General features: G+C 39.4%; 1 protein-coding gene across 7 annotated transcripts in view; it reads left to right on the top strand.

Annotated features, from left to right (window-relative positions):
• Positions 1 to 12,561, top strand: part of LOC132392697 (serine/threonine-protein phosphatase 6 regulatory ankyrin repeat subunit B-like) — a 162,125-nt gene that overhangs the window by 42,925 nt on the left and 106,639 nt on the right. For 6 of the 7 annotated variants that reach the window (XM_059966943.1, XM_059966942.1, XM_059966941.1 and 3 more), the window contains exon 2: positions 10,386 to 10,469. In XM_059966943.1, coding sequence (XP_059822926.1) covers positions 10,386 to 10,469 — 84 coding nt within the window. Of the gene's footprint in view, positions 1 to 10,385; positions 10,470 to 12,561 lie in introns of those variants that run through there. The other variant, XM_059966944.1, reaches the window with a different exon arrangement.

The following is a 12,561-nucleotide window of genomic DNA, read 5'->3' as shown; positions in this document are numbered from 1 at the left end:
TCCTTCTCGCAATTCCTCTGTCTCTGCTGCATCTGCTCTCAGGATGAGGCTTTTCATTCCAAGATGAAGGAGATGTCTTCCTTTTCTAAACAAAGGGGCTTCCCTTCCTCCACCATCAATTCTGCTCACAAACACATATCTCCTATTTCACGCACATCTGCTCTCACCCCATCCACCTGCCACCTCACTTAGAATAGGGCTCCCCTTGTCCTCACCTACCACCCCACCAGCCTCCGGGTCCAAAGTATCATTCTCCGTAACTTCCGCCACCTCCAACAGGATCCCACCACCAAGCACATCTTCCCCTCCCCCCTTTCTGCTTTCTGCAGGGATTGCTCCCTACGCAACTCGTTCCCCCCATCCCTTTCCACCGATCACCCTCCTGGCACTTATCCTTGTAAGCGGAACAAGTGCTACACCTGCCCTTCCTCCCTCACCACCACTCAGGGCCCCAGACAGTCCTTCCAGGTAAGGCAACACTTCACCTGTGAGTCTGCCGGTGTGGTATACTGCAACCGGTGCTCCTGGTGTGGCCTTTTATATATTTTATATATTGGTGAGACCCAACGCAGACTGGGAAACCGTTTCACTAAACACCTATGCGATGTCCGCCAGAGAAAGCAGGATCTCCCAGTGGCCACACATTTTAATTCCACGTCCCATTCCCATTCTGATATGTCTATTAATGGCCTCCTCTACTGTCAAGATGAAGCCACACTCAGGTTGGAGGAACAACACCTTATATACCGGCTGGATAGCCTCCAACCTGATGGCATAAACATTGACTTCTCTAACTTCTGTTAATGCCCCTCCTCCCCTTCTTACCCCATCCCTGATTTATTTATTTCCCCCCTTTTTTTTCTCTCTCCACCCATCACTCCTTGCCTGTTCTCCATCTCCCTCTGGTGCTTCCCTCCCCCTTTCTTTCTCCCTAGGCCTCCCATCCCATGATCCTTTCCCTTTTCCAGCTCTGTATCCCTTTTTGCCAGCTCTTAGCTTTACCCCTCCCCCTCCTGTCTTCTCCTATCATTTCAGATTTCTCCCTCCCCCTCTTACTTTCAAATCTCTTCCTATCTTTTCTTTCAGTTAGTCCTGACGAAGGGTCTCGGCTCAAAACGTTGACAGTGCTTCTTCCTATAGATGCTGCCTGGCTTGCTGCGTTCCTCCAGCATTTTGTGTGTGTTGCTGTAATCATTGAAGTTGAAGTGCAACAACACAAAAACATTTCTCAGAATTACTAGGAAACCATTTAATTTCAGATTTCGGCATTTGACCACAGTATGCAGGTGACACTTGAATTTGTGGTTGCTCAGAAGCAGTTCTTGGTGGCGTAGTGGTGCATCTGGCAGAGTTGCTGCTTCACTGCTCCAATTACTTGGATCCAATCTGACCTTTGGTGATGTCTGTGTGGAGTTTGCACATTTTCCATGTGGTATCTCATTTTGGTTTTGTCTCTTATCCTAAAGATGTGTAGGTTTATAGATTAATGTAAATTGTCCCAAGTGAGTTGTAGAACTGGAAGGTAGGGAGAATAATTAAATGAATGCTTGATAGTTGGTGTAGAGTCAGTGCCATCTACCATGCTGTATGAGACTATGGCTCCACAACTGACTTTGGCAAATTGGTTGAAACACTAGAGGATTGGCCTTGTGCTCAACAGTTATAGGATAAAGGTCCTCCACCATTCTGCCCCTGCCAGGATGGTAAGTAGAATAGGTAGGCCACTTGCTGTATCTCAGGAGTCAACTCTCAGTGAAGGCAAACATTTTTGTCTTTGAGGAAAGTTGAGGCTTCAGCATGGCACAACACTTCTTGCATAGTGGGCAGCAGTGATTTCTGACCTCCTATATGTTTTTGAGAGCTACAGCAATTGCCTTCAAGTCACTGGAGATTTCAGCAATGCTGTCTTTGCAAAATCTGCCAAATTCACAGGAAGGTTAAACAAACCCTTGCGGGTAGGAGGATGGGGAGGGGGTGGTTAAATTGCTATTCCCTCTTGATTCATGGGGATCTGTCATCCATAACTGCTTAATCTGGAGAGGGAACATCAGGAATGGTATTGAGAATTTCAGGTTATGTAATAGGTTCACACAGAGGATCAAAGTAAACTGCAATCCACCCATTCAACCTTTGGTAGGGTTGCTGGTTTACACATTGGCTTTGTCAGTTATCTCCGAGCCCACACTTGGAATGGAAGCAAGTCATTCTTAATCCCAGTGGGACTGCCACATTCAAAAGGAATTTGATAGCTATTTGAAATTGAGAAGTTTGCAGCACAGTAGGAAAAGAGAAAAGAACAAAATTTATTGGACACATCTTCCAAAGCTCAAAATGTTTCTATCAATATGATATCCTGAAGTTAGAACAGAAATGTCAAGTGCATGCATTTAAAGTAAATGATGGGGGGGGGGGGGGGGGGGGTAGTGGTTGCAGTAGAGAGTGGGAAAAGTTTTTCGTTCAGAGTGACCGGGAGGTGCCTGAAAGTGGCTGCAGGGGTAAGAGGTGGAAGCAGATGTGATAATGACATTTAAGGACATATAGGGTGCCACAGTAGTGTGGCAGTTAGCATGGCACTATTACAGCTTCAGGCTGTAGAATTCAGAGCTCAGGGCTCTGAGTTCAGAGTTCATTTCTGGCATGGGCTTTCTCTGAATGCTTTTGTTTTCTTAATTGATCATTGTAAATTTTCCTGTGATTAGGTTAGGGTTAAATTGGTGGGTTGCTCGGCAAAGCGGCTTGTAGGGCTGGAAAGGCTTGTTCCTTCCAGTATCTCTAAATTTAAAAAATATCATTGGATTCATAGGAAAGGAGTGAAATGGATCACATACAGACAAAAGAGAATTACACACAAGTTTGTCTAGGCTCTCCTTAGCACACACCCTCTATCTAATCCAAGCAGGATCCTGGTAAATTTATTCTACACCCTTTCCTTTCTGTAATAAAGTGACCAGAATTGCACACAATGCTTTGTGTGGCCTAACCAGTTTTATACATCTGACCTCTTGTCCTTGATCTGTCTATCGATGGCTACAGCCTCCTGCTATCCATTCTTCCTATTGTGTGTATATTTTGAAACTGTCTCTCAGTCTTTAAAGCAAACAGGCACAGCCTCTCAAATTTGTCCTTGTAATTTTAGTCCCTCATCCTCTGGCTCTTCTCTGATTCTTTGTTTCCCACATCCTTCCTTTCAATATAGCAATTAAAGTTGAAAGTAATATTCAATTTAGGGCTAATGGTTTATAAAGGTTCATCAGAACTTTACTGCTTTTAAGCTTTTGCCTTTGTTGATGACCCCCCCCCCCCCCCCCGCAATTTTCTTTCACGCTTCCCTCAAAATCCATGTATATCTCAACCGGTCAGACAGCTTTTCTAATATATCAGTACTATCAATTTTTAATGTATTTAGTGCTTCAGCTATCTTCTGCACTAATACTTTGGAAGCACCCTTTGGTTGTTCTCTGGTAGTGCATTTCAGCTATATCTGAGCTGTCTTTTTATTATAGCCATTCCATTCTTCAGTTATAGTTTTGTTTGCTAACTTTAGTTTCCAGTTTACCTGATCCAAATCCATTTTCATTTCATTGAACTTGGCTTTCCTTCAATTAATCATTTTAACCTTGTAATTCCATTGCAGTCTTAATCAGCGAGTCTTTCATTCTCTTAAATGAAGCAATGATGGAATTGATAAATGTGCATAAGCAAACATTACAATATAGACCCACACTGTGAAGCTTGCTGAGATATTTTTGTTGATAATGTATGGCTGAGTTGAAAATGTACAGATTTGGTCAAAAAGCACTTCCCCCAATCTCTCTCTTCAATATAGAATCCTAAATAATGTTATTTTCAGTAACCAGTTGTTCTAATTTTCATGCATGTGTAATATGTATTATCTCTGTAAAAGTGTAATATAGATGATTACTAGTCTAGTCTGTAATTAAAGTGAAATGAGACTTCTTTGGACTAGGGTAGCCATTCTTAGGAGTGCTTCTGACTAACATATTTGCAGTAGTTTACCGACTAGTATTCAACTAGTTTCTAATGTTTGTCTAAAGCTTGAATCTTGAGATTCTTGTTCGGAGGTCTAAGAATTAAACACTGGATGATTTGGAAAATAAAGTGAAGGAAAAGAAATTGGGTAGGCATAATTATTAATAATTATTGGGGACAACATAAAAAGATGTGCCCCCTTTTATTGTGCTACATGAAAAATAAGACTCAGAGTTAAAGATTATAAAGAAGCAATTAAAAGGCATGGTCCACAGTTTATTATGTTATTGAAGAGCAGAGGAGGGAGAAACATATGCAAATTAAGAAAATAAGTACCTTCCTAAATTGCAGGAAGAACTTAAAAAGATTGCACCTGAGTTGTAGCTAAAATGGATGAAATTATAGAAAAGCATATTAATCCTTTAATGGTGGGAAATTTTAAAATGATCTTTGCATGTTTGATTTTAGGTTAGGTTGGACCACAGCTGAAGCTGTATAAAAGCACATGGTACTTTTTGAATGCACTTCTTACAATTTTTTTTCTATTTACAAATGAATACATCTTCCAGTTTAATTTGGTGATGGTGAAGCATAGCGAAGTCGTCTTGGCAGCAAAATCAACCATTTAATTACTTCATTATTCACACTTTTTTTCCCTCAATTGATCAATGCAATTAAAAGCCTTTAACTTCCCTTTTGGAGTCAAGCTTTTGAACCACCTGTATGTCCTGCCATTTTTGTGGTGTAAATTTGAAGCCTTGAAAGTGCAGGATGGATGTAGTGTGGTGTGTACAGGCTGGATCGAGCCTGTGGGGCCCAGGCCCAAGAGTGGGTATGAGCCAATGTTTGGCTGTTGGTGTAGACTTGGAAACGATTTGAAGTACCAGGACCAAGGCAAAGCAGAGTTGTGGTGGCATGTCCTGGGCCTGAGAGTGAGGAATGATCCACTGTTCAGCCAGTTTAAGTGCTAGGCTAGATTGAAAAGGTCAGGGTTTTGGGGCTGGAGCTGAGGGATGGGCTGACGTTCAGCTTGCTGCTCTGTGAAGTTTACTTGTCTCTGCATTGAACTAAGACTATGGCCTGCAACAAATGGGCTCCTGGATTGGCTGTGACTGGCTTCATGGCTGTTGACTCACTTCAGTGAACTTCAGTTCTGAATGTGCTTTGCTTATTTTTATTGTTTGCACAATTGTTGTATTTCTGCACATTGAGTGTTTGACAGTCTTCTTTTGTTTTAGTGGGTTCTAATGGGTTTCTTTGTATTGTGGCTGCCTGTAAGAAGATGAATCTCAAGACTGTACATAGTATATATCGTTAATAAAGGAACTTCGTTTTAGTTTTAATGTATAAATTGTACATTCCAAAATCCCAAAAATCTCAATTAAACAAAAGTCATAAAAGCTACATGAATGCAAGTACCTAAATTTTTTTAAACTACCCTTTTAGTCAGAATTAATTCCTAAGATAAAGGAAAAGGGATAATGTGTTTTCTAAGGGTATTCACCATGCATATATTACAAAACCTGGGTAGTATTGATTATTTGGACACAATTTTTACAGAGCAATCAAGAACCAGGGACTCCCCATAAGTGAATGCACTTATTAAGTGTTATAATGACTACTCAATAAGTCATTAAGAAGTATCAGCTAATTGATGTCTGATCCCCATCCTACTGATCTTGTAAAAGTAAACCTGCTGGCTTGCCTTGAATACCAGCTGTGATGTGAGTGGATCCTGACTCTCATTCCTGACACTGCCACCACCAGTGCCCTTATTCCCTGTTCCTTGCCCCACTTATCCTTGCATTCTCCAAGCAACTTATTTTTCCACCATCGAGAAATATTAGTATTCTATTATTTTTCAAAAATGGTAATAAAAAACAAATAATGTGATTTTTATATTTCAATTAATAACTTTAGGAATTGTATTCTTTATATTACAGTTAAACCCTGTTATAATGTGATCGTTTGGGTCCATAAAATGTCATCACGAAAAAAGCGGGGTCACGCTAAATCAGGGTTCAAGAAAATCAGTGTTTAAACTGACCCAATGTTGACCTAACATCCTAAAACACCCCTATTTTCACCCTATTTGACCCGTTTTTCACATGTTTACCTTCTGGCAAGTAAATTACCTTAGAATTAATGAATTCCGCAAATAAATAGTTGTTGTTACTGTAGAAATTAAAACTTGGCATCTGTCAGGTGCTCATATGTTGGGTATTCATTGTCGGCAGAGTACCATTGGTGTCGCTCTTCTTTGTTCCATTCAGACAGGCTCTAAATTGTTCTTGGTTCACTTTTTCCCAATGACTTTCAGGATAAAAGTAAAGTAAAGCTCAGTTCAGAAAATGGTATTCTGAATAAGTAGAAGATTACATTTTTTATTTTGTTATTGAGCTCTATTTATTTGACTAAAGCTGGTAACATTACCTTTTTATAAGGAAAAGTTCTGAGAGAAGAAATATTACAGTTATGATTTATTGTTATCTTTTGATATGACATTACAACTATAAGTTTTTTAATGTAAGAAAGTCCTCTTCTTTTACACTTTTCCATATCCTTCTGTAGCTGCCTTACATCTGTTATACTCACCAACCTATCTAGTTAGGAATCATCAATGCAGGATATCGAGATTGTTATCTATAGTGATTTGATCTATTCATTGTATTAGTACTACCACTTATACTCAAAACTGAATAATTTATGGTCCTTGTAATTCAATTTCTGTATTATATTAGCAATGTAATAGACATGTATATTATTGGGAAAGAAATTCACTCTGTCATGCTTTTGTGTGGTTGGTCATAATAGTAGAAAATGTGGCATAACTGGGAATAAGCCAAATTGCAGACTTTCAGTAAATGTGCACTTTCAAATAACTAATACCATTAGGTTGGTGAGCTGCTATTTTGGAAAGTGACATCTGTCATGAACATTTGTCATTAATGCCCATGAAATATTTGAAGATTCATTGCAGTGCTTGTATTTAAAATACATAAATTAGAATGGTATATATTCTGCATTTGCATTTTTTATTTTAAAAAGTGAACATGGGTGGCACGGTGGCCTAGTAATTAATGTAACCTTTACAGCGCCAGTTGTAAAATTGGGGTTCAATTCCCACTGCTGCCTGTATGAAGTTTGTCCGTCTTCCCTATGACTGTGTGGGTTTCCTCTTACATTTCAAAGATTTATAGATTCAGGTTAGTAAGTTCTGGACTGCTGTGTTGGCACTAGAAGCATGGTGGCACTTATGGGCTGCCCCCAGCACAAACCTCAGACTGTGTTGATTGTTGATGTAAAAAATGCATTTCATTGTATATTTTGCTGTTTTGATATACATGTGACAAATAAAACTAATGTTTAAATGTTCACTCTTGTGTTCTAATGGTTGCATTAATTATGGAAATTACTTAGATCAGTCTGCGAGTTGAACTATTTTAAGAAATAAAAATTTTGAATAGTGTATTCAGGTTAATTGGGACACATCAGTTTGGCTCAAGTAAGCAGCTGCCCCAATTAACCACATTTTCATGGAAATAGTTAAAAAGATATATAAAAAAAAAGGCAAACTACCATTTTAACTGAATTACAAATTAGAATACTATCAACACAACTATAGTACTGTTACGTATTCAGGCAACAATAAATATGAGTTCGGCAAAGGTTTTTTATAACAAACAACACATTTATTAAACACAAAAAACAAACCCCCCAAAAGTAAACAAACACTAACGTAACCGGAAACAGCTGCTGTGTGGCAGCCCAAACAGTTCATAAAACGATATTGCAAAAACAGTTCTTTAAAGTGGTATTGCCAAAAGTTCGATATGCTCACAGTCCATTTAAAAGGAGAGACTTTATAAGACGATGTAAATTCTCTTTCATGTCGCTTGGCTTCGATCCCCGACGTCGAACTTCCCACGAAGAATTTACAAAACGAAACAGCTTAAAGGCACTGACCTTTCCTTCCTTACTTTCTGGTTAAACCCAGGGATTAACACGAAGATAGTCAACGAAATCCTTCCAAATAAGGATCAAACAAAGGTCGAAACCCGTTTCACCGTAGAAAGCGATTCTCCTCGATCTTTAACTCTCGAACTTCGATCTTCACTCTCCACTGATTCCAAACTAGCAGAATCGTAAAGAACCTGCTGGCAATGACCTTTTAAACTTTAGGCATTAGATAAAAACTTCATCCTTCAACTAAACTGCGTCATCACTTAAATCACGCAGTGGCATGAAGTCAACTTGGCAAATCCAGCCACGAACTGCCCCTCCTCACAGGGTGGGGTCTTCCTTTTATAACCTGTATATAAAAAAAGAATAAAGCCTGTCATATGGTCATATGATCTCTACTTGCGGGAAAATGAAGTCACTCCACCATCACAAGACCATTACCTCAAGTCCAGTATAACTTCAACCCCAGTCACGTGACAAGGGTACCACTGTCATGTGTCACGAGTACGCAACAGTACTATAAAACAAGTGTTAGTTCCTTATAGTTATTGATAAAAGAATTAATCTACGTTGTCATACTCTTTAAATTGACTGTAGATGAACAAAATCATTGCAGAAACCTAGTATAGACTGGCTTCGTATAATCCTTTGGAATTGTGTCCTCCAGATCTTTATATTAATTGTAACTTCAAGGGTCGTTGTTGATACCTTAATTCTTTGTAGTTTCTAACTTGTTGAAGAAGTTAGAAATCATTTAGGTTTAAGTCTCAGCCATTGCTGGCATCTCAAAGTCTGAATGCTTGCAAACATAACAAACAAAACCGTACTGAACTGTCTTATGGCTTATTTCTTACCAACTATCAGTGACACAAACCACTGCTTTTTGAACACAACACATGCAACTGATGCTATTTAAAAACTGTTTGCTGTAAGTATTATGTAGTGTCTGTGCAATGGCCATGCAAGTGCGCACAACTGATGCTAGTTGAAGCTGTTTGGCAACAGTCTCCTTCCCCAAATAAGCAACACAGTGTCCCAAGTAAATGACGGGAATCCTGGCTGTTTGCTTGATTAGTTTTTGTTCTTTAGGAGTTGGCCCAACTAAGCGGTTGCCCTGATTTAACTGATGGCCTGATTAACTAGAATCCACTGTATGAAAAATACACAAATAGAAAAAGCTGGAAATCTGAAACAAGAACATTTTGGTGCATTTTCCAGCATCATCTTTGGAAAGAAAAAAGATAGTTTTAATATGCAGCGAAGTTGCAAAAGGGATAAATGGGGCAAAGTAAACGACCGTGATAGCTTGAGACTGGGGTTGTTAATGGATATTTGGAGGTTGCAAAGAAGTGTTGCAAACACTAGGTCCAGGGTAGCCTTATGTGGTGTTTTGGGAGGTGGGTGATGTGCGGGGTGAATCTGAGTCAGTATCATCGAAGTATGACTTGGAAAATGAGTTGTTAGGGGTTGGAAAATGTACTGTTGAGTCTGGAAGGCTGCAATTTCAGACAGCAGATTAGGTGCCGTTTCACAACCTTGAGACTTGTGAACCAGGAAGTTACAGACAAATAAATTCAGTGTGAGTGGGATGGAAGAAGCAGTCTATTAGAGCCAGGGTCACTCCTGCAGACTAAACATAGGTGCACCGAATTAATGTTTGGCTTCTTAAGTTTAGACTCCACTGTGTGTAGCCTAGATTGACAGGCATACAAATGAATCACTGGTTTTCCTGGAAAGAGTGTTTAGATCCTTGGATGGTGGAAGGGAAGAGTTATTAGGATGGATGTTGCACCTGATGCAGTTCCCATGGTGGAAAAATGTGTAGATTAGGGAGTGTCTGGTGGGGATGGAAGACCCCTTTGAAATGCTGCAAAGGGAGAAGAGTGTAGTATGTACTTGATGCTGGTCTACTGGCAGAAGTGGAAGAAATTGTGATGAATGATCTGTGGAATGTGCAGACCAGTGAGGTGAAAGGTTAGGATCAGGAAATTGAGTGGAGGCAAAGGTGTGGAAAATTGGGGAGATTGCCAAATATTGCTGAGTTTTCTAGCATCTTCTGTTGTTGAAAATATCTGTTGATTTGAAGCACGTCTACCTTGTTGAGGAAGGAAAGAAGAAAAAAATGATTTTTAACAATGAAGTGGGTGCTGGAGTTTAGAAGTAAAATCAGAAAATGTCTATAGACAATGTTTTTAAATTTTTTTGCAGGATTCTTGATGCAACGGGCTTAAATAAAAAGAGATTGTTAATGAATGGCTTGCACATAGTTTTTGTCATATCTCTTGAAATTGGAATGCTGTTTTTTTTAGTCCATATTAGACAATTGTGTTTTTCACTATAGATACTTATTTGCTTGAACTTTTTCTGAATATGTGTATATATAAAATGAATAACATGAAATGGAACTACTAACAGTTTTTCTTTTCTTCTAGCCTCCGTTGGTCCGCGCAATTTTTAGTGGTGATTCTGAAGAAGTACGTGTGTTAATTTATAAAACGGAAGATGTCAATGCTTTGGTAAGTCACTTAAAAGGTTTTTTTTAACTGAAAACCTGTTTCTTGAGCAAATGCTGTTCTTTCATTGAATAATGTTTTGGATTGGGGCCATGATTATTGGGCAAGTTCAACTAACTGAACAACATTGCATCTGTTGACCAGACCTGAGACTTTTTCATTCATTATATTTGCCTGATGCACATAATTTATTTCAAGATTGACCATACATTTAAGAAAATATTGTTGGTCAGATTTCTCTTTAAATTTTTGAAGGATGTTAAAAGCTAATTTGCATCAATGCATATGGATGGCCTTGCAACAAATGGACCTAATGAATGAACTTATTTATTAGTATATAAGAGGTTATTGTGCCCAAGCTACTGTGCACATAGTTCATTTGCATGTAATGCTGTACCTAATGGAGACACTGCTTGAGGGCAATAAAGCCAGTGTTCTATGCCTGGGAATTTGTTTGTTCAATATATCTGAAGAGGGTGATATAAGATTATGTTCAATTAATATGCGCTGTTATTTTCCATGTTTCTCTTGTTGACTTGCATGCTGGTCAATTTGCTTTTGCTGAATGAATATTATTTACTGCTGAGTTCAGCATTGGGGGTCATTTTGATGTAGTGGATGTAACAGCCAACAATCCAATTGCCATATAGTACAGGTTGAGCATCCTTTACCAGAAATGCTTGGGGCCGGATGTGTTTCAGAGTTTGGAATTTTGCATCTATGTAATGAGATACCTTGGGGATGGGACCCAAGTTTAAACACAAAATCCATTTATGTTACATATACGACTTGTGTATAGCTGGTGTGAAGTTCACAGTCTGCAGTTGGAGCACAGTCTGATGTGATGAAGCTGAGTCGTCCACAGACTGTATTGGAGTTCAATGAATGCCTCTGACTGATTCTATTACCAGGTTCCAGTGGTGCGATTGGCTTCATATCCACATTGACTTGAAACTGCCACCTGTTCCTCAAAAACTACGATGGTGGGGTGGGGGGTGTGGGGGTGTAGTTTCATATATTTTTAGTCATTTTGTGCATCAAACATTTGCCTTCAATTTTCAGTTTGTGTGGTAGATATTTGCATGTTTCATAATCATACTGTTAAGTGGCATACATTAACTCCACTGATGAATTCACTTTTTCAATACACAAATGAGATCTTCATTGTTCACTTTACGTATTGCTTTTCTATTTCTCTTTAACTTCTGTTCATCACATATGTAAGGTCACTTCTCAGAACTGTATGTGGTACGCAGAGACCTGTGTATAGCCTGGGAACCTTCTCGGCGCCTTTGTGGAATTTTTCATTTGTGACGCTATGTCAGTGCTCAAAAAAAAATTTGATCTTGGAATTTCGAATAAGGAGTACTCAACCTATATAATAACACACATCAATCCAGCAAGAGCCAGTGAATGTCAAATTCATACGTTGATGTGTGATCCCTGGTTAACCGATTTGCTGAATTAGAAACTATTCCTGTCTGAACAACCTGATCTTTGTGGCTGAACTCCTGTTAATTTGACTTAGTTAAGAGCTTTCTTGTCTGAGCTAAGAGAGCTGTGGGTTCACTCTTCATTCCCAAGATTTGTCATTTGAATGTTGCTATTATACCAAACTGAGGAAATGCTGCTTAGAATTTATCTTATTAACTGTTTGTTGAACTTCCTTTGCAAAAATATTTATTACCCTGTGGCGACCCACTTCCTAGTGCATTCGAACCGGCTCACAAATAGCCAGCGCGCCGGCACAAAGGCCAGTCCCAAAAGGCCGCCAGGTCTGCTTCACCAACAAAGGGAAAAGCCTGCAGGGGATTGTGAGTACGTGCCCCTACAGCATCCGCGCCCGGGGAGGGCGGGATCAGGGAGGCTTTAAAGCAAGGCTGTGAAGTTCGAATAAAATCTTCCTTTAACTGCAGTTTACCAACTCCGTGTCGTTATTTTAGCACTGCATGTAGCACACCGCTACAATTGGTGACCCCGATGGTCCAAACAAATTTTGGACTGGAGATGAACGACACCGCATCTGTTCATGCGGTTTCGTTGAAACTGCCAAGCTTCTGGACGCTGCAACCTCACCTATGGTTCTAGCAAGCAG

This window comes from Hypanus sabinus, chromosome 4 (assembly GCF_030144855.1).
Source record: "Hypanus sabinus isolate sHypSab1 chromosome 4, sHypSab1.hap1, whole genome shotgun sequence".
Taxonomy (NCBI): Eukaryota; Metazoa; Chordata; class Chondrichthyes; order Myliobatiformes; family Dasyatidae; genus Hypanus; species Hypanus sabinus.
Note: the sequence above shows the minus strand (reverse complement) of the source record. Positions and strands in the feature narration are given on the sequence as shown.